Raw genomic sequence first — 22,231 nt, forward strand, 5'->3', positions numbered from 1 at the left:
GATCATTTTATTTTCCTTCATTGTCCTTCACCTGTCAGTTTTCAAGAAACTATGTACTATCTAAATAAACTCTAACTTTTATTTATATGCGTGGGGATGAGAGTTGGGTTCTAAATCTAAAGTTAATAAACAGTTGTCTACTCAAAATTACACCTGATTTTACTTTGCAAGTTTGTAAGTAATTATTGGTGACCTTGATTTATATTCTTTTTCATGTCGCATGTGTATATAGTCTAAACACTTTTTACTTTTGCTTTTGCTTTTGAGAAACCACATCGAACTACCAGACACTTATGAAGGTTAAAACGTCAAGTTTGTCACAAATTGGGGACCAAAATAAAATTAACTCATTATATTATCATTATTATTAATTAATAATAATTTTAGTTACTTTTATTCTATTCAAATGTGCCCAAACTGGATTCCATATTTTGGATTACATTATTTGTCCAATAGCTCTTCAAAATTAAATTAAAATGTCCCTTAAAATCAAAATATCTTAAAATGTTAGTGATTTCGTGTTTTCAAGGAATAACATAAATATTGGTAGTAACTCAAATGTCCCCACCCACGGACAACCACTACTCGGATTTAGTGATGTTATAAAAGTCGGGCTACCCCGTTCTGTACATGTCCGACCCGACCCGTACGGAAAATGGGTCGGACCAATCTGGGTTTTATTCTGAGCCCGGACTGGCGTTATGTTTTGGGCCCGCCAGATACAGCCCGACCCGTCAAAATCTGTTATTTTTGTTTCCCTTTGGTGTTTTTAAAATTCTATAGATAAGTTAGAAAATAATTTCCAAAAAGATCTTTCCAACACATTATTCCCAAAAGATTAATCCCATAAAATCTTTTCAATTCCTAACTTGTTAACTTATTAGTTCAACAAAAAAAAAAATCTTGTTAACTTATTTGTGTAAACCACCCTCTATTGATTATTTCCAAAAGTAGGTTGAAAAATCACTTCCACAAAATCTTTATCTTTCTAAACTTTATTAAGCTATTTATGTAAATTACCCTCTATTAATTATATTTAAAAAGTAATTTTTGAAATCACTTCCAAAAAATATTTTCAAAAACCCTTTCCTAAACTTGTTAATTTATTTATGTAATCACCCTGTATTAATTGTTTAATTTCTAAAACCAATTCAAACAATCTTTCTAAACTTATTTATGTAAATCATATCTTATTATTCTCAAAATCATGTCATATTTACTTTTGTCATAAAATCATCCTAAATTCATTTCCAACAAATATTTCAAGAAAATCATTTCTAAACTTTAGATTTATATATTTCATAATAAATTATATATATATATATATATATATATATATATATATATATTTTAAATTTGGTTTTTCAACATTTTTCAAAAAATGAATTACATAAATCCGGGCTGACCCGACCTGGCTCTACACCCCGGTCCCGCGCTGAGTCCTTATATAACCAACTCGGGTTGAGGCCCCACCCTAGGGGTGGGAATCGGTCCGGACGGGCGGGAAACGGACACTAACTCAACCTGTCCGGGCGGAACGGACACGAGTCCTAAGTGTCCACTCGGACATCCGGACAAAACGGGCGGACATTTCGGATTTTTCTCCAACAAAGTGCCCGTCCGTGACCGTTTTGATAGTCGGACAAACCGGGTTCGGTCGGGCGGACACCGGTCACTAATGAACAAATAAAGAAACTTTTATTCGAAATTAAAAATGTTTAGTCGCTAAATACAACTTTCTAAAACTCCCACTTTACCATTCTAAAAAGTAAATAAATTCAAAATCGCAAGATAAACATTGAGATTTCTCATGGATTATGATTGGTTTCTATGCTTCTTCTCATTGATTACGATCGGTTTATTGTGGATAGGGGTGTACTCGAGTCGAGCCGAGCCGAGTAGTAAGATGTTCAAGCTCGGTTCGTGTATTTGACTGTCGAGCTCGAGCTCGTTCGAGTAATTGTCCACTTGTTCAAGCTCGGTTCGTATAAGTTTGAACGAGCTCGAGCTCGAGCTCGCATTGTTTTAAGCTCGTTTATCAAAATACTTCAAATTAAAACTTTCTAAATCATCAAAATATTTCAATGATCATTTGTCACATACAATAATAATGATTAATGATTCATATTCCAATAATTTTTTAATGGTTGATATTTCATGTACAAGTTTCATTACTAATACGTAATTATGTACTATACTATTATAAGAGTATGTTAAACGAGCTGTTCACGAGTAGCTGAAGGAGTTGAAGGAGATGTCCTTCGACCAAGGTGACAATGCGAACAATTTGTCGGATAGGATAATTGATGTGGAAGATCATCAAGTCCGATTGATTTAGGGATCGTAGAGTTGTAGCTAGAGACCAACTACGATCGTCGAATTACGAAGTAATTCGCGGCTAACTTCGATCGGATCCTACAATGGATTACACATAAGAGTGACAAATTGATCTAGGATATGACTAGTGGGAGTGAGATATAATCATGGGAGTGTCCCATAAACATATCTCATAGGCCTAAAAAGGAATTAGGCAAAGATAGTACAAAAGGGCCAAAAACAGGGTTTTTGGGCCTAGGCCGATTCGGGAACTTTTAGGCCTCGGATTGGGCTGATTTTTGGAGGGAAGTTTCCTTATGTTATGAAACTTAAATCTGTCAATTTTGGCTGGGTTTGGACGTCATCTCCTTAGGGAATTGAGAAAATATCAATAGTTGCTATTTTCGACTATTTCCCTAAATCTTATTCTAAAGGGTGTTTTGGGAAACCTAAAAGGAGGTGGATTCTTATTAGGGTTCTATATAAACACTCTTAGGGCAGAGAATAAGGTGTGGAATTTCTCTCTAAGCTTTCTTACTCTACCACATCAAGTAGAGAGGAGAAAGTGAGCTAATTCCCATTACTATCAATCTAGTCAAAGAAGAAGGTGTTCTTCTTTTCCAACCACCATTGGTGTGCTAGCTATACAACAAGGTGGGAGATCAAATTGATTGCTCGTGTCCCAAGTAGAGGAGCTACACTTGAAGCTCTTGGTCTTCTTCAATCAATTCAACTAGTTCGAGGGAAAAGCGATTAAGGTAATCTACTATCTCCATTAGATTAATTACTAGTTTTGCATGTGATCCTGGGGATACTAGTGTAGACATTAGATGTCTTATTTCCGCTATAAACACTAGTATAAGGGTATAAATCCCTACAGTGGCGTCAGAGCCTCTTGCAATGAACTAGTTTTTGCTAAGAATCGAACTAGTTCATATTAGATATGATTGATAGTTTGATAAATTAAGTTTATAAAAGTATTTTAAAAGTGTTTTAAAATTATTTAAACTCACAATTTGATATTATTGAATGGGACTCAATGAATTTCAAATTGAGAATCAAATTGATGATTAAAAGTCTTTTAAAAGTCTCAATTTGATTGAATTTCAAACTAATCCATGCTTGATTAAATTGATAATTATGTTTAAAAAGATTTTAAAACATAAAATTTGATTAATTTTGAATTGGATTCAAAGATTTTTCAAAATTGATTTCAAAATTGTTCTTTGAAAAATTTCAAAAACCTAGACTTTGATCCAAAATTGTTGATTAAGAGTTGTTTTTAAGTTTTGGAAACTTTTGAAAAAAAAAAATTTGGAATTTTAGAAGTGTTCTAAAAGAAGTGTTTTGAGTTTTAGGAAACTCTCAAAACAAAATTTGGAAATTTTTAAAAGTTTCTACAAGTTTTGTAAAATTTTAGAAGTGTTCTAAAAGATTTCAAAATTTAGAAAGAGTTTTAAAATTGGAAGTTAGCAAATAAGATTTGGACAAAAAAAAAAAAAAAAAAAAAATTTGGAAACTAGGGTTTTAGAAACCCTAGTGTCCGGCCAGGAAGCTTCCTGGCCGGACAGAAGCTGCTGGTCGCGTCCACTGGACGCGTCCAGAGCAGCTGCTGAGACACATCCAGGAGACGCGTCCAGCAGCTGCAACCAGATTGCCACTGGTCGCGTCTAGGACGCGTCCAGAGCAGCTGGGACGCGTCTTGGAGACGCGTCTAGGTCGAGTATAGGACTCGACCACCAGCTATAATGGAAGCATCTGGACGCGTCTTGGAGACGCGTCCAGAGCAGCTCGGAAGCGTCTAGGACGCGACCAGAAGCTGCACTGGTAGCTTCCTGGACGCGTCTGAGACGCGTCCAGAGCTCTCGACCAGACGCGTCTTGGAGACGCGTCTGGGAGGTTCTGGGTGTCTCGGACTAGTCCGAGACACCTAGTGCTGGTCCGGTCCAGCACCAGACACGTCTAGGACGCGTCCGGTGCATGGACTAGCGTCCTGGCTCCGGCCAGGACGAGACCAGGCCTTGATAGGCCTCGGCCAAGACATGCCGGTCCTATGGGCCGTGCTATGTCCGGACCTTGTCCGAGCCCTTTTGTGGGCTTGGGCCGGGACTTGTCTAGGACTTGTCCCGGGTTTTTTCGAGGCTTTTCGGACCACAAAAAGGGACCATCATTCGAGTGGGAGTTTTTGCCAAAATTTCTTCCGATTCCAACCAAATAATTCCAAAATCAATCTGGGCCATCCAAGGGCCCAAAACGGATTTCTCTTTAAATTGATTTATGAAATCATTAAGAATCGAACCAATATTTTTTCCGAAATTGACCCGGGCTTTCTCGAGCCCAAAACGGAGTTTTTCTTAAAGTTGATTTTAGAAATCATAAAAGATAAAATCGGAACGCACCATTAGTTGAATTCTTCAAATTTAGACTTAAGGTCCGTAATGTGACGTGTGATGTCAACAAAAGTATCTCCCAAGATAATCATGCATATATAGTTCTTAGCCTTGATATATTATATGATTGCATGTGATGAGAATGCGGGAAACTAGTATGGTCATAGATTTATTTCTTTATTCTTGTTTTAAGCACGGATGGGTGCATGCTTTGTAATTAATTTTAATTTCAAGTTTATACGATCTGCGAATCGTTAGAGTCTTGTAATTAGAGTTTAGGGTCTATGAGTCCATTGAAGAAACTCGAGGATGAAATCCAAAGGCGAGTGGGAGAAATCAATGGAGGTTCAAAGATGGCGATCTAAGACGAACCAAAAGACGAAACAAGAAGAAAACCAAAGGAGATTAGATCTTCTAGGTTAGGGGCCATACTAGGATCCATATCTGCCTGATTTACTTTCTCGCGCGCATTTACTTACTTTTTACGTTTTATGTCGTGGTGTTAGTTAGGCTAAATAGTTCACTATAACAAACGCCAGACTAGCGTAAAAGTTCCCAAAACGTAATCTTGAGTAATCGCCTATCCAGATTAAGACACTCGTTGCGCCCTTGTTCGAGGAAGGTGGGTCGGCCTTCGCAGAGTACCTCCTCTACCTTGGGACAATGCGGGTAGGTCTATAGAAGAGGCCTACACGTCTAAATGGTTCTACTCAACGAGATCAGCAAGAGAGTCTTGGATACTCGAGGCAAAAGAATAGATTAGTCATTCATTAATGAAATCTATCAACCAAGAGTCATAAGGTATGATCAGTGAAGTAGTTCACTCACCCGGAACGACGGAGTCGAAGGGTAGGGCCTTCGTCCGCTTTACTCCGAAGAACTGGGGTCTTGGAATCACTTATTCAATCGGGGACGATTTTTATTGAATAATGTGGGAAAACTAAGTTTTTCAAAAACGATAACGAGTTTTAAAACTTTGCCATTTCTTTATGTAGTTTTAAGATGACACAAACGATTTCAACATTGAATCACACCTAAGGGAGGTGCTGATCCACTTCCTAGAATGGAAGAATGAATCCGAGAATAGTTCTCAGATTCAAAAGGAAGGTCACTAGAATACCCAATCCCAATGTTGACTCATACAAGAGAAGGTCAAAAGCCATTTGCAAGCAATCGTATAAAATTCTCTTTGGAAGAGTAATGAATGCTAGCATAACCATTAAGACAAACTAAGGAAGAAATTCCTACAGAAGTCATAAATGGAGAGGTACGAGACCTCCAAGGCAATCTGAAAATCATCCTAAGGGAAGATAACAGAATACATCTATCACCCAATTCAATATCAATTGAACAAAGATTGATAAAGACCTTAGATGAGTCACTCAGGTTGTTACAAACAAACTGAGCAGAACATACGGGAATATCCAGTCTAAGAAAGGTTCTTGAGATTTGGTACAAAGAATCTAAGAAAGAGATCTTGAGATTCAAAAGGGCAAAAGGATCAGTCAAGTGAGACAAACATTTGATCAAAGAAAAGCAGTTGCCGAGTACATGATCAAGAGTATTCCTCATTACTGTGAATGTTTCTAAAACAATGGCTAGACCATTTAAAAGGAAACTACCTTTAGCACCTGGAGGACAAAAGGAATGGAATTATGAATTCCGGTTCCGTATCCTTGCTAACAAAGTTAAAAACAAGTATCGTAAAATTCCTTCATCAGGTATTTAAGACCAGATGAGCGGCTCAGTGGGAGCTTAAGGGAATTACATACTTGACTAAAAGAAGTAAAGATCCAAGAGGGAGCAGAAGCAGTAATGCTAGGGATGCTGAAAGGGATCAAAGTCTTCTTTTAGACACTGATCTAGCTTAGAACTTAATAATGATTATTTTGTTCTTCTGGAAACATATGATGTTTTAAACCAGTGGTAAAATTAACTGAAGGTTAACATTGATAATGGCTAAAATCAAGAGATTCAAACTCATTAAACTTCAGCATTGTCAATTAGGTCTTAAGGACTGAATTGACAAAGTCACCCTTTTCAAAAGGCATAGAGACTGGTAATCTATTAGGACTCATACAGTGTTATGCAGACCTATAAGTTTACTTGCAGAAGTTAACGAGAGAAACTTCAAATATGTACTCTGACAACTTCATGAAGTATGGAAACGTACAAATCATAAAGTATAAGTCGGAATGTTTGAAAGGTTCAAACAAAGTACAAACCGAAGTAAAAGAATCATTTTGACAAGAGAGTTTAAGTCATCCGATTAGATTGGAGTGATAAAAACTTGAGTCAAATACTAAATAACCATCAAAGGAGTTGAGAAAACGTTTCTCAACTAGCTCCATGGAACACATCTGAGGGATGGTGGATTCAGTGGGAGTAATCGAACATTGCTATGCATAATTCGATCAAAGATGGGTTTAAGCCAGTCTTCCGAATATTTTGGGACATATTCTATAAACGATTGTTTTCACACTTACCAAAGTCCGTCTAACAGCTAAGCTTGTAAAAGCGTTACAAAACTAGCTAATATCTGACGCAATTTCTTTTTGAAAGAAATTTGGGCTTCTTCCATAACCAATCAAGAGAACAAAGTGTTTGTTGCTCATGATAGTATTCTTCTAATAATTAGCGCACCTAGTAGTCTGGGAGAAAAAACTAATTATTACAAGAATAAGTGGGAGAAAAGTACAAGTCGATTTAATTCGATCATGAGAAAAATCATGGAGGGTCATGAAGAACAATCATGAAACTTGTACAAGACGATTAAATTCGACCAAGAGCAACAAACTGCGGCTCCTCAGAAAATGAAAGGTTAAAGATATGATCTTATAAACCCACCGCACAAAAGCGAATGTCATTCGCCGGAGAACTCTCAAAACAAGTGAAAGTGTCTCCAAAGGAATATCTCAAAGTAGTTGAGATAACTCCAAGTTGTTGTTCAAAAGCCCTGAAAGGTCAAAATAAAATCTTAAAGACTCAGAAAATAAAGGTTATTTCTGAAGAGATAAAAGACCTGCGCGGAAATGGAAACTGACTCTAGATTTTGGCTAGAAGCCAAAATCATCGTGGAATCCATATCTCGTCAAGACATGAAGCTTGATAATTTATGTCAACAGAAGACCTAAATTGGTTTTCCAAAATAGAAAACTGAGAAGGATGGAAACATTCATGTTTCCCGAAACTAGACAAGAAGAATAAGATTCTTCCAATCAAGTTATGTCCATAAGCATGCTTCAGAAATCTATCGACGGATTAAAAGCACGCAAGAGTTAGAATCTTCAAAAAGGCAATCAAAGAAGTTTGATTCCTGAGGAATGAAGAAAATCTTGAATCACGAGTTTCAAGAAGGTAAGTGGGAGAAACAAATTTTCCGGGTCCGTATGCAGAGTACATACAAAAGATTGAGTACGACATAAGATGTTGTATAACAGTAACGAACTGACTCAATAAAGGACCACACACAAAAGGATAAAATGCCATTTTGGGCATCTGAAGATCTATAAGCATAGATCAAAAGGATGATAGGATTAGAGAGACTCAGTACGCTGAGATGCTTGAGATCCGAAACAGAAAATCTAAGACTCGGAAAGTCTAAAAGAATTTCGACCCAAAAGCTCATGACAGAGGGCGTTGCAAAACTCGGAGTCAGAAAAGACACCGATGAGCAAACAAGCATGAGAGGGAGATTTATGTTCGAATACATAAAGTCAATCATATTGGATATGATTAGCATTTGAATATCCAAATTCGGATTTGAAAACCGAAACACTACATAGAAACATCCTAGAAGGCTAAAGGATGAAGTAGTACAAAAGTTGAACATGTCATCGTAGCAAACTTCCAGACATGGAAGGAAAGTAGGCTAAAAGTGTTTTAAGCCGGGAACTGTTGCAAATACTACATAAAGAATTAAAAGCCTTAACTCTAGTAAAAGTTACTAGAAATTATCAAGGTTGAAGTAAGCAATCTTCAAATTAATTGATAATTAGTAAAGTTTAAAACGGACTACATACGTAGTCAAACTAAACTGTCACCTAAGACATAGTATGAGACTCATACACAGTCTAAGGCATGAGGTAAATTTGGAATAAACCTCGACGAGTAAAACTGAGTGGGTAAAAGAGTTTTACGGAAGAGGCTCAGATTTACAACTCTCGTTATCGGAAATAATAGAGTTATTTCACAAGTCGTCTAAATTTGGTTTAGTATTTAAACGACAGTCCATCGATAATAAAACGTTTCGAATAGGTTTGTCAGATACGTGATCTGATGAATGAAACCCTATTAAGTGAACTTGGAATATTTATTATCAAAAACCCTGGTCCAGGTCATTGCATGGACAACAATGACTCACGAAGACTAGCACTGGAGTCGATGGGATAGCGCAGTTTCATGGGCTATAGGAATAGTATATTCTATTCGACTACGTGGGTGTGTAAAAGGTTTATACACTGGATAACCCTCAAATGAGAAGTACATCACTCGTGATGAACGTCAATACTTCTCATAAAGACAATTGGAGAGATTCCTCAAAACATGAGTGCTTCACTCATCTTATGAAAGGAATGTCCGACTTTGGGTCCGTCAAACGCCGCGCTGTAAAAGGAGGTTATAAAGACGGATACTGGGAAGGACAGGATAGACATGAAGTTAAGTGGGAGCGCAAGAATGGATTGTGTCACCCTAATCACATTAGGTACAAAGTGTCTCAAGGCCACTTGATGAGTAGCAACTGAAAATGCGTGGCCGCGCTCAAACGGATTAAAAGTTAATCGTTTGTCTTTTACAGTTGTACTCGGATATCAAGAAAGTCTGAAGACGTGACGTATCAGATGGGATACTAAATTGACACGGGAATCGAGGCATTGCACTTGTTCTAAGTCCAAGTGGGAGTCTGAAGGAGTTGAAGGAGATGTCCTTCGACCAAGGTGACAATGCGAACAATTTGTCGGATAGGATAATTGATGTGGAAGATCATCAAGTCCGATTGATTTAGGGATCGTAGAGTTGTAGCTAGAGACCAACTACGATCGTCGAATTACGAAGTAATTCGCGGCTAACTTCGATCGGATCCTACAATGGGTTACACATAAGAGTGACAAATTGATCTAGGATATGACTAGTGGGAGTGAGATATAATCATGGGAGTGTCCCATAAACATATCTCATAGGCCTAAAAAGGAATTAGGCAAAGATAGTACAAAAGGGCCAAAAACAGGGTTTTTGGGCCTAGGCCGATTCGGGCACTTTTAGGCCTCGGATTGGGCTGATTTTTGGAGGGACGTTTCCTTATGTTATGAACATTAAATATGCCAATTTTGGCTGGGTTTGGACGTCATCTCCTTAGGGAATTGAGAAAATATCAATAGTTGCTATTTTCGACTATTTCCCTAAATCTTATTCTAAAGGGTGTTTTGGGAAACCTAAAAGGAGGTGGATTCTTATTAGGGTTCTATATAAACACTCTTAGGGCAGAGAATAAGGTGTGGAATTTCTCTCTAAGCTTTCTTACTCTACCACATCAAGTAGAGAGGAGAAAGTGAGCTAATTCCCATTACTATCAATCTAGTCAAAGAAGAAGGTGTTCTTCTTTTCCAACCACCATTGGTGTGCTAGCTATACAACAAGGTGGGAGATCAAATTGATTGCTCGTGTCCCAAGTAGAGGAGCTACACTTGAAGCTCTTGGTCTTCTTCAATCAATTCAACTAGTTCGAGGGAAAAGCGATTAAGGTAATCTACTATCTCCATTAGATTAATTACTAGTTTTGCATGTGATCCTGGGGATACTAGTGTAGACATTAGATGTCTTATTTCCGCTATAAACACTAGTATAAGGGTATAAATCCCTACAGTAGCTCGTGATACACTAAAGAATGTTCAAGCTCGGCTCGTTTATGTAAACGAGCTTGATTTTGAGCTCGTGTTAAGCTCGGGCTCGTTAATATTCGAGTCGAGCACGAGCAATAGTCGAGCCGAGCTCGAGCAGCTCGTTAAGAGCTCGGCTCGTGTACACCCCTAATTGTGGATTCTCGGGTTATTGATGAGATACTGAGATTTTGGAGGAGATAGGGACTAGAGAAGTAGAACGACGAAGACAAGATTAAGAAAAGTGATTTCTAGGATTATTTATTTTTACTCTTGAAATCTAATGGTTGTAGCTAACTCTACAAATCTAAAGGCTTAAAATCAATCATATAGGCGGGCGGGTATAACGGGTAGGATAAACGGACGGGTTCGGTCGGGCGGACGATATAAGCGCGCAGACTCGGTCGGACCACCGGGTAAAGACCTATGCCCGCGTCCGTCCGCTTAAGATCTTTTGGTCGGGCGGGTACGGACCGATTCGGGCATCGGACGGTCACGGACCCTTCGGACTCGGACAGTCGTGGACCGAGTTTCCGGGCCAAAATCCCTCCCCTACCCCACCCGGGACTAGCTCAACACGAGTTGGCTAGGCCCTGCCCGACCTTTTAAACAACACTAGTCAGATTAGATCCTAATTGCTTTATATTGAGCAAGATATGCAAGTTTCTGTCTCAACGTATAATCATTGAATCCGTTACAAGATTTGCAACCTTATTATATATTGCTAATTCAGACGTACCTATGTAATTACTTATTCTATTAGCTATTGCTAATTTTAAACGAAATTTGCAACCTTACTCATTCAACTGAATTGGACACAAGAAGAAGACTAGAGTATCCATAAGTTTGGATTATAGATCATTTGTACTTTACTACTTTGATACTTGAACAATAACTTCTAAAGACATATAATAGGTTGGGAGGTTCATGTTGTGAGTAATGATAGGCCCCCTTTCTTTTGTTACAAAATAATGATATAGTCCTTAAATGAAAGTAATTCGTTTTACGTACACTACTCATTAAGTTAAAAATCACAAGTGCACACCTTAACAAATATATATAAGCATGACAAACGACATAAATTTTTTTGTCATGTTATAATTTTCATCTATAAATCTCAGACGTTTAAATATCTTAAATAAATCTCGACTTTTCTTTTTAATGAGTCTTATATAATACTTAAAAGTGAAAATAACTATCTATTTCCTATAAATTCTCACACTATTTTCTATTTCATCTCCTCCTTTTAATCAACCCAACAAAATCTCCACTATTATTATTCTCCAAAAAGTAACCAGATTTCAATTTTATTTTTAATTTATTTTTAATTTATTTTTATTATTCTCTCGTAACATACTTACAGAAAAATTTGTGCTCTATGGACACGAACTGTTCCCTAGTAAATAAATAAATAACATAAAGGTACAATTGGACACTAAGAACTAAACTGAGAGGCAAATTCAATCCTCGACAATGGACACATATGTAGGGTTAGGAAAACAGCCTGTGGCCTGCACATGATGACCGAAAACCAACGAATTTTATAGCCGCAGCGCTACCCGACTCGGAAAGGCTCGACCCAAAATATCAGACAAACATAGCTGGGAGACGGTTAGAGTCCCTCACCCAGATCCTGCCCGATAAGCCCGCATACTATTCACCCATTGGGAAGTTCCCGATTGCCCGATGGTGGTTGGATGATATTTAGGGTTTGGGATCTCCCACAACTACAAACTACCTTTCATTCTTTACTCCACCGTCATATACTTTCCTCCAAAAAATATGCCTAACAATTTTTCGTATCGATGAGATCCAAAGATAGAATCATGAAATCATGAGATGATTGATGAGATCCAAAGATGGAATGAAGCTAAATAATTTTAACTATTAAAATGATAAAATAGCCCGAAACCTGATGAGCCTGAAGGTGTAAGAGGTTTGGGCAGGTAGTGTTCAACCTTTTTTTTTAAAACTTATTTGGTTGGGGCGAACGTGGCCGACTGCCCTAATGTTCACATGAATCTTGAGCCAAACTGGCCCGATCCGACTTAATGTGAGGTCGAGCCCGAACGGGCTAGCCGGTTTCCCACCCCTAGTGACATATGTGTCAAATTTGACATCCGGACACATATGGGGGTCAAATGTTCAACGTTTTCACAAGCTAGGGACCAAGCTCGAAATATCTCAATTAGAAAATCTGCCTTAGATTGTACATGCAGTACGACGAGTTGTGATTTGTTGGTCGGAGGGCTTGTTCAGTTTTCCCTTTGTCAAAGGTAATTTCTATTTTCTCATAAAAAAAAATGTAATTTCTATTTATCTCATAAAAAAAAAGGTAATTTCTATTTATCGTTTTTAGAAGTTATGAATTCGTTTTCCTGATGGGACTTGTACTCTGGCTATCATCCCTTCATAAACTTGCGGAGGAGGTATCTCAAACGAGATCTATATATATGGAGAACCTTCCGCTTAACAATCTAGCTACTAAGAAAACACAACCTAGTTTAACAATCTAGTACTATATCTATCGTTAATTGTTTTGTTTCTCCTTAATTTAATTATGGAGAACCTTCCGCTTGATCTAGTAAAGGAAATTGTTACTCGTGTTCCTCAAGGGTGCATATCAGAGGCTAAGTTAGTCTCTAAGACATGGAGAGATATTCTTGGTCCTCACAATAAACTTGGTATTTTGTTTTCGTTTGGGAAAAAGGAGGAACAAGTACGAGCAGAAGATAGTGTCAATTGGAGTGTTCAATTTTATTATGGAAATTTTGACGATATTAAACGTAAACAGGAGCGCTACTCTTATACGACCGATACATTACATATACACCATCCTCCTATAGATAAGGTTGAAGTAGCAGATGCACTTATTCTTGATACAATTGTTGGATCGTGCAATGGTTTAGTTTGTTTTACGATTCAACACGATAATATCTTTGATCCTATACACATCTGTAATCCTTATACCGGAGAATACTTTGATCTTCCAAGGTCTACACAAACTTTAGGCGAATTAATTAGTGGCTACGGTTATTTATACTCAACTAACGAGTACAAAGTTTTAAGAATTTTCTACCCTTGGGGATCACCCTATGATGTTGGATTAGCCCAGGTTTACACTCTTGGTGATGGTCGTGGGTGGAGAGACATAGGAAACATCTACCACTGGGTAACTGATTCAAGTTGTTGTGCGAATGGAGCAATTCATTTTGTTTCCATAAATGAAAACGACAAATTCGACATTGTGGCGTTCGATTTGGCAACCGAGGAGTTTGGGTTGCTACCATCACCACCCTGCGATTATGGTGACATATTCGACTTTTACTATGTCAGTCTTTTGGGAGGGCATATTTGTTTTATACACGGAATAGTCAATGAGTTTACGGATATATGGTATTTTAAGAAGAAAGAAGGGTACGGTGATTATAACGATGATGATGATTCTTGGAGTTGGAGTAAAGAAGTCACTATGAGATGGCCACACGACTATGGCATATTTGTTATGCCTATGCTACTTGGTCTGACGAAGAGCAACGAAATATTATACTGGCATGAGGGTCTTCGTAGTTATAATCCGATAACTGCAACCGTAACTAAATTACTCGTAAAAGATATTGGGTTGACAGATTTTGAAGCAATTCCTCACATTAACACGGATATCTCGTTGAGAGAGATGGGAGTCATGTCAAAGATGATAAACGAAGAAAGAGTAGTTGAGACCGATGTTGGACTGGCACAACAATGAGATTGCACCGATAGTTTTTGTTTTTCTTAATCTCGACTTCTATTTAACCTTAAATATTTGTTAGTGGTAGTGCTGCTTTCGTATGGAACACCTCTTATATTTGTGACTTGTGAGCATGAGGTCGGCCATTTTATTGACTGTCAAGGTTAGACGCTTTAGGGAATAATGGTCCTCAATGCTGTTGTTCTAGAATTTGTGAGATGCCTACTCATTGTCTTCATTCTGAGATTCGATGAAACTTTCTTGTTAGTTGTTATATATTTTAATCTATGGGTTTTAGCTTTTGGTTGTTGGAATTAAGGTTTACTAATATTTTTGTTTTTTTGGAAGTTGACTACTATCAACGGTAGTCATTACATTTGGCCTTATTGATGTTCTCGTATCTGTTCTTAATTTGAAACCGGGGAATCCTGAAATGTTCCTGTTTTTTTTTTAATTCTTGAACTTTGTTCTTCGATTAATGTGAAAGTTGGAAAATGGAAATATGTATCTAGGATTTTCGAATTCTCAACTCTAGATCAAGCCATTTTACTTTTTTGGCGTTAATGAGAGTTCAAACTAATCATTTTTTAACTTGAAAAAGGCCGGTGGGCTAAAGAAGCTGACATGGGACAGCTCATTGATGATGCACTGCCAACTCACGAGCTACAACCCGTGGGATCCCATGCCACTGAGTGGTCGACAATGCACAACTAGTAGCCCAAGACCATTCTTTGCTTCATATATGGTGTCCTACAATGGTTTATATACAGACGGCAGCAACGACACAACAACAACAAGCTTTCATGTTCCAGCAACAGCAACATGAAACTAAGGTTTTATAATTCTTTGCTTCATATATGGTGTCTGCAATGGTTTACTATTTAGACTTCTCTTTTTTGTGTAAGGTTTTATAAAAAAAATTTCGAGCCGTCCTCAAATTGATTGGACTGGCCCAATCTGCAACGCTATATATATACGATTGTCATGGTTATTAATAAATCTATTGAAACTAAGGCTAGCAGTATATCAAAGTGAGTTTCACAAAACTAGTATCAATTACCTTCATACTAGTTTAAATAAAATTGTTGAGAGAGAGAAAAGAGAGATCAATTTAAATGAAGCCAATGAAAGTTTACCATAAATAATAAGGGGTAAACAGAAAAAGACTTCTTACTGTCACATTTTTTTTTTTGATGTATCTCAAGCTGAGATACAGAGTTAGACAGAGAATAAATGAATGTTATTAACTCCTACAAAAACAAAACCTAAGAATAGATAATAGAAAGAAAAATAATAATTAATAATAGGGTTGATCAGAAAACAAAACATTTGGCCACATTATATATCATCAGACCAATTCCATTAGCTGTTTATGTTATTGCTCTTTCTTCTCCATCTAATTCCATACCACCTTATCTACTCCACTGCCAAACAAACTGTTTCATATATTAGTTGAGGAATTATAGACTAAAATAAAGATATCAAAATACATTTTTAATCTTCCCCAAAAATTCTTTTGTTCTTGTCCTTCGTAATAAATTCTCAAAATAACGTCCTTCAGGGGCAGAATCAGGAATTTGTATTTACGAGATTTAGACTATTCTAATAGAAGGATTAGGATAAGTGAAAATCTCTAGGCAAGAGCTACTCTAGTAGTGGGTTTGCCCCCGTGGCCTATGAGTATATGGCTCGGGGACCAGCGAGTACTTTAGACGTCCTGACCCATCTTGGCCTTTGTTACCAATGGTTACTCGACCATAGACCCAAGCGCTAAGGTCTCTGTTACGTGTCCGTACTCCTCAGTACTTGAGACCTATGGCCTCCACAATTGAATTTTTTTTTTTTTGCACAAAGCTTGTCATCGACAACAAACGTAATATGGTATACAGAAAATGCTCCGTCTTTTAAGAAGAAAGTGAAAGTACCTGTGTTAGGAGCCATGGAAGGAGGTTTGGAGATAACGGGAGGGATAGAAGTGAGTGGTGTTGTTGTAGAAGGATAAATGTGAGCAGGAATTCCCATCTGAGTTTGATGATGATGGTGGTAATGATACATTGGGTAAACTGGCATCATTGTATTATTACCACCACTTACCATACCATGTCCTGTTGCTGGATACATTTGAGTGAAAGGCCCATTCATGTATGATCCACCATTGTTATACCCAACCTTCTGTTTCTCCCCATGGCCACCAACAAATCACAAAATTTGATCAGATTTCAGCATGGAAAATATAATTTTATCAATATAGTATGCAAAATGCGGGTCGTTTTTGTATATTTTACTAGCAATTTGGTTTTCTTGTTCTTTAACCGATATTACCCAATTCTGATTAGCTCACACATATTTGGACTACTAAAATTGAGTGTGAATATTTGTAGTTACGTATAAATACAGATCTCACACTATTTTGGTGATCTTCCAAAAACTAACTTTAAGTTGATCCCACAAACACTATAACAACCTAATGAGATCCAAATTATGCAGAAAATTATAGAACCACTACCAAGTACAACTGCAATGGATCATTTTAACAATAAATGTTGTTGTTGTTAACAACCTTTGGTCAGAGTGGTTACCAAGTTGGTTTCTACCCTCTAGGTCAAGGATTCGATAAACGGAATCCCTACTTTTCATTTCAGATAATCTCCTTCTCAATATCTTCTACCCATGTTAGGATTTCACCGATATACCGTAACTATGATTTGTTTAATTCACTCTAAAAAGCCTAAGTATTTTCATAAACCTCAACAAAAAAAATAAAAAGTATTTTCATAAAAGTAATTTATTGAACTTTGAATAATTGTGGTGAGGAACTCACATGGTTGTATGACATATCAGTAGCAATGTAGGTAGTAGGAGAGTATCTGAAAATAAGAAAATGATGAAAAGTTATAAGCTACTTCCCGATCTACATATATTAAGATAGATCCTAATATCCAACCATCAAAAATCATAATCACTCACGCATAGGGATGATAAGGAATTGCATGATGCGGGTGATGAAAAGGTGAAGCTGGAGCGCCGGTTGGGTAATACCACTGAACCCGATTTGCTACTACTGGTGCTGCTGACGTGGATCTTGGTACAACGTTAGATCCTTCATTACCAAGAAAATCAAAACCTTAGTTCAACTTACCAAAATACCATCATACAAAGTTAGATCCTACAACTACAAGCAAATTAATTCGACATTGATAGGGTGCCAAAACTATGGGTGGAGATTAGGTCCAAGTGTGATGTAGACGGTCGAATTTTGCCCACACAATTCAGGAAGAGAAATAAACATGGGGCGGAACTCTACCCTCCACCTTATAGTACGGCCCAAATTTTCGGTCCGAACATCATTCCACATTTTTGCCCACACAATTCAGAAAGAGAAACAAACATGGAGCGGAACTCGACCCTCCACCTTATAATAGGGCCCAAATTTCGAGTTCGACCATCATTCCACATTTTTAATAGTGATTGGAGTGCCTAAAATTTTCAATTCAAAATCTGATGGACAGCCGAATTTCACTCAGCCAATGGAAAGAAATGAAAATAAGTGCAATGAAGCCGTCAGCAGAGGATTTCAGCCCAGTTTTTTGTGGGTCCATTACCTTGAGTTGGATTTGTGGTAGGCAAAGAAGATCTTGGGCTTGGACTTGGACGGCGTGCACCGAGCGAAGCCAGATTACAGTTAGCTCGGCGTCCATTAATCATCGGCGTGGCTTCTTCACATGCCTTTTTAGCCGATTCCGGCTCCTTAAACGTTACCTACAAATCAAATTAACATCACCGGCGTAAATTAGAAAGTAGCAAGAGAGAATTAATTATGGAGAAGAAGATGGTACTTACAAATCCATAGCCTTTGGATCTACCAGTGATTTTATCAGATATGATAACAGCTTCTAAGATCTCACCATATTTATGAAAATGATCTCTCATGACTTCTTTTTGAGTTTCCCATGCTAATCCACCAACAAAAACCTTAGTTAATGTTGTATCTCCAAATTGTCCAATACCACCACCATTGTTATTGTTGTTGTTGTTGGTCATCATTGTCATTGCCTAGCTAGCTAATTAATTGATGATTTTATTATCAAATACTAGTACTATAGTTTGATGATCATATATAGTATAGTTACTTATATATGGGGTTTAATTTTAGAGATAGATAGATAGAGAGAAAGAGAGAATGTGTGTGGAGAATTGAAGAAGAGAGAATTGGGTACTTGGGGTGGAGGCCGGCGGAGAATAGGTTAGAGAGAGAAAGTTAAATAAGGAGGATGAGGAGAGAGAAGACTAGAGAGAGAGAGACTAATGCATGTTGAGGAGTGCATAAGTGTTACAGCTTGGTAAAGAAACATAAATTAATAAAGGGAAAAAAAACATAGAGACAGACAGGCGAACAGATAGACTACTCCTTCAACTTAGGTCTCAACGTGCTCTGGGGTCCTTTTTTCTCAATCTCTCTCTCTCTCTCCTCACACACAGATACAAATGCTTACATTTATATTTATGAGATTATGCAGTTTGAGTACAACTTGAAGGAGATGTTTTCCATGCAAAACCTCTTGAAATTTAATACTTTTTCTTTTACTTACCAACAATGTTATTGGTTGGTAGCATTTGAAATGTTTCTTCGTGTCTTCTTTGGGCAGTCTGATTTGACTCCTAATTAAATCTAACAGTTCGGTTTGGTCTCTAATTTTTGTCAGATATTTCTTTTATACTCTTATCACGATAGAGCCTGTGTCGTAGGTCACGAAATTTCAGTATGCATGTTGCACGGTTATCGTCAAATATTTTGGTCATTTACAGATATTCAAGTAGTAAAAATAGATTAAAAATAATAAGTAGTAGTTTCTAGAAGAATAATAATGAAGATTATATTGAGTTGTTTGTAGAGAGAAAAGAGGAAAGAAATGTAATTGTTTTTTTAAAGAGAGAGAATAATGTGAGAAGTTATAGAAAGTGGATAGTTATTTTACCTTTTACACCTTTATCTTCTACGGACTCTTTGAAAAAGAAGAGTCTTGATTTATACCTTTATAATTTTTTATTTGCCCACCTCATATATTTTTTTCTCTTTCGTCTCATATTTTACTCTCTTCCATCCCGCCTTCTTTTCTTCTTCGAGCTATAAAGGTCGTCACACGACAAAAGGTCGTCGACTATTAAAGTTGAAGGAGTAGAAATGTGACGGCTAGGAGAAAGAAATATGAGGTGGATGAGTAAAACAGTGAAGTGGGTGAGAGAAGAGATATGAGGCGGACAAATAATGTAATTATAAATTAAAAATGTCATAATAGTAGAAGTAAAAGATTTTATAAAAATTGAGGGGCAAATTGAACTGTCAAACGCATTTGGAAGCCATCGAATTGTCAAGACTTATGAGAGCCAGATTCGTCAATTCGTCACAAATTAGGCATTAATATCCATAGATGGCCACGAAAGTTCGATAATACGTATTTTATTAGTAAATATATGTTATTTCATATGATAAAATAATAATAAATATCCATCAATCGTACATCAATGCACACTCATGTCGCGAAAATTCGAGAGAGTTTTGACAATGTCTACAGTTAACTTTAGGATATCACTCAGATAATGAAGAATCAACGAACCTTTCAGACGCTCGGTTGAACTTTCAATGATTGATTAGGGCGAACCTGATACGCTTATATAGACTCGGTTAACCGACTATGATGATCGGTTTAGATGACGCAGAGTAGTTGTCCAACCACTTGACCAAGTTGGATTTTGGAAGGTTGGGTTTTATGAGAAATACGTACCGTCCACCATTACTTGATGTAGTGGTTGGACACCCACTCCTAAGTATATTAGGGGTCTCAAATTCAATTCTAAGCATATTAGGGGTCTCAAATTCAATTCTAATAGAAGTGAAACTCCATGAATTATTGAACTATTGCGTGAATAATGTTGAAGTAGAAAACCAAATGGGTATGGGTAAACGGGCAATTGGGTATTTCAGGATCGGATGATATTAATATTCTCTGATTTGGGTTCAGATGGTCAAAGTGAAAGAGAAGTAAGCTTGACTACATCGTATTCAGAGCACTGTACATCCTATGGGTACCACGTGGCCCACCATGTCTCTAAAACTATGGGTCAAGCAAACAATGACTTATTGGAGGTGTCGTTTTTAAGGCTAATTGCCTAATTCCATTGTCGCCCCTCGTATTTTAGTTAGGAGCAGATTTGGTCCTCATTATTTTATTTGGAAATTTTGGCCCTAATTTCTCGGACAAGTTTCGTCTGCGAGGGAGGGCGCGTAGCAGTGGCGTGGCTGAGAAATTGGGACTCCGGTGCCAAAATATTAACGGGACTTTTTACATACATAAATTTTTCTCCCACAGAATAATAAACATAAAATTTTAAATAATATAACTATAAAAAAATACTCCATCAACAAATTGAATCTGAAGGTCGTATTTTGAACTAAATGATTACATTTAGTATTCTTATTTGATATTTTTTCTCCTCGCATTTTTTGAACAAAATATTCAATTAAACCTTCACAGTCAATCTCTACTTTTTATTGCTTATAACAACAAACAAAACTAAGTGAGCAGTAGTAGTTAGTCTGTTTTTACATAATCTAGAGAAAGAAGACTTACTTGATGAGCTTGGGTAGAGAGAGATAAGGTAACAAGGAGTCAATAATTCGTCCAATGTGGGTACTTGGATTACTTGTCAGAGAGAAGGTAATAAGAGAGAATATTATATAGCCAAAAAGGGAGAGAGGAAAGTGAAATTGGAAGAGTAAGTAACTAGGGTTATGAGTCACCGCCAACTTAATAACTTCTCACGTGGGCCTTTGGATAACTCTAGCCTTATACAAGTATAAGAAAGTAAAAAAATTTGGGGCCCATGTGGTGGGGGGCCCTGTGCAGGAGCACACCCTGCACCCCCCACCACACGCTACTGGCGCGTAGTGGAAGAAACATTACATTCTTGAACAGTTGCAGACAAAATGTCTTATAGACATTCGAGGATATTTAATTCATAAATAAAGTGTCTTCAAGACATTTTAAGACATTGATTCCGCGAATGTTATGTGGACATTTCAAAGGTAAAGTCTATTGGCAAAATATATAGTATACATTTTACTATAATGTTGATATTATTAATTCTATTAGTATAATTGCTATAACTATTGCAATTGTTGCCCTAACTTGAAAGTGAAATTGGACTTAAATCTCTGTACAAAAAAAAAACGCACTCTGCGTAAACACCTTCCACAAATCTAGGTTTTTCCGGTGAAGGGAAAAGATAATATGAAAAAAGATGTTGGCATGGATACAATTATTTTCTCTCATGGAATTCATCTCTAGTGTCGGTTTTCCCGTATCTTTTTAGGGTTACAAACCTAATCGAAGACATATAGTTTCTTCAAATTACAACCTTTCTAGGGTTCACCTTGCAGGTTTTCGGCATCTGGAAGAAATACGACATGAAGAACAATCGACGTCAAGGAGAGATGAACAAACGACCTTGTATCAAACTATGAAGAGAAGACATCAAAAAGAAAAAATTCCATTCGGTCAACAACCTTATTCCACATATTCTTCAAATCTCAAAATTCTCCATTAATTATTGTGTTAGATGTACAGTACTCTGAAATCCGATCGAGAGGTCACACTGGGTTCGATTCATAAGAGTGATCTTCATGACTCATATGTAGAAAATATGTGATTGTGGTATAAATAAAGCATAGATCTTCGCTAGGTCTTTTTATGGCCTCTAAGGGTCTGCTATAGCCTTCTAGGGTTTTGTTATGACCTTTAAGGGTCCAAGTGTCTGTATTTATGGCAGTAAAGTGTTCATGCAATTGTCATGTTGTAATTTGATTTTGTATTCTCATGATGTATCAAAGCCATGTAACATGTTTGGATTCTAATCCATCA

At 37.2% G+C, this 22,231-nt stretch overlaps 2 protein-coding genes across 3 annotated transcripts; one reads left to right on the top strand and one right to left on the bottom strand.

The window, feature by feature from the left end:
* The first annotated feature begins 13,142 nt into the window (after positions 1–13,142).
* Positions 13,143–14,623, top strand: LOC147558338 (F-box protein At3g07870-like). Its single transcript, XM_086659011.1, has one exon. It carries the CDS (start codon positions 13,143–13,145, stop codon positions 14,328–14,330), a length of 1,188 nt encoding a protein of 395 aa, XP_086515137.1. The 3' UTR covers positions 14,331–14,623.
* A 725-nt stretch (positions 14,624–15,348) lies between these two features.
* On the bottom strand, positions 15,349–18,817 carry LOC147558339 (putative RNA-binding protein ARP1). Of its 2 annotated transcripts, none has more exons than XM_086660006.1 (6): positions 18,153–18,817; positions 17,915–18,071; positions 17,280–17,412; positions 17,134–17,179; positions 16,238–16,484; positions 15,349–15,748 (listed from the first exon to the last, which is right to left on the bottom strand). In XM_086660006.1, exons 1-6 carry the CDS (start codon positions 18,360–18,362, stop codon positions 15,729–15,731), a joined length of 813 nt encoding a protein of 270 aa, XP_086516132.1. In that variant the 5' UTR covers positions 18,363–18,817; the 3' UTR covers positions 15,349–15,728. The 2 variants fall into 2 exon arrangements, with proteins under 2 accessions (XP_086516132.1, XP_086516133.1); XM_086660007.1 differs by having other exon boundaries at positions 15,349–15,736; positions 18,153–18,781.
* Between the last annotated feature and the right edge of the window lie 3,414 nt (positions 18,818–22,231).

This window comes from Eschscholzia californica, unplaced genomic scaffold (assembly GCF_041429995.1).
Source record: "Eschscholzia californica isolate CP2 unplaced genomic scaffold, dmEscCali1.0.p SCAF_2, whole genome shotgun sequence".
Taxonomy (NCBI): Eukaryota; Viridiplantae; Streptophyta; class Magnoliopsida; order Ranunculales; family Papaveraceae; genus Eschscholzia; species Eschscholzia californica.

What these genes read in the sequence shown, in the direction of transcription:
- LOC147558338 (XM_086659011.1), top strand. Translation starts at nt 13,143, where the DNA reads ATGGAGAACCTTCCGCTTGATCTAGTAAAGGAAATTGTTACTCGTGTT.
- LOC147558339 (XM_086660006.1), bottom strand. Translation starts at nt 18,362, where the DNA reads ATGACAATGATGACCAACAACAACAACAATAACAATGGTGGTGGTATT. An exon ending in ATTCCTTATCATCCCTATGC is followed by an intron (nt 17,180 to 17,279) that starts GTGAGTGATTAT and finishes TCTTATTTTCAG; the next exon opens with ATACTCTCCTACTACCTACA. An exon ending in CTGATATGTCATACAACCAT is followed by an intron (nt 16,485 to 17,133) that starts GTGAGTTCCTCA and finishes GGGGAGAAACAG; the next exon opens with AAGGTTGGGTATAACAATGG.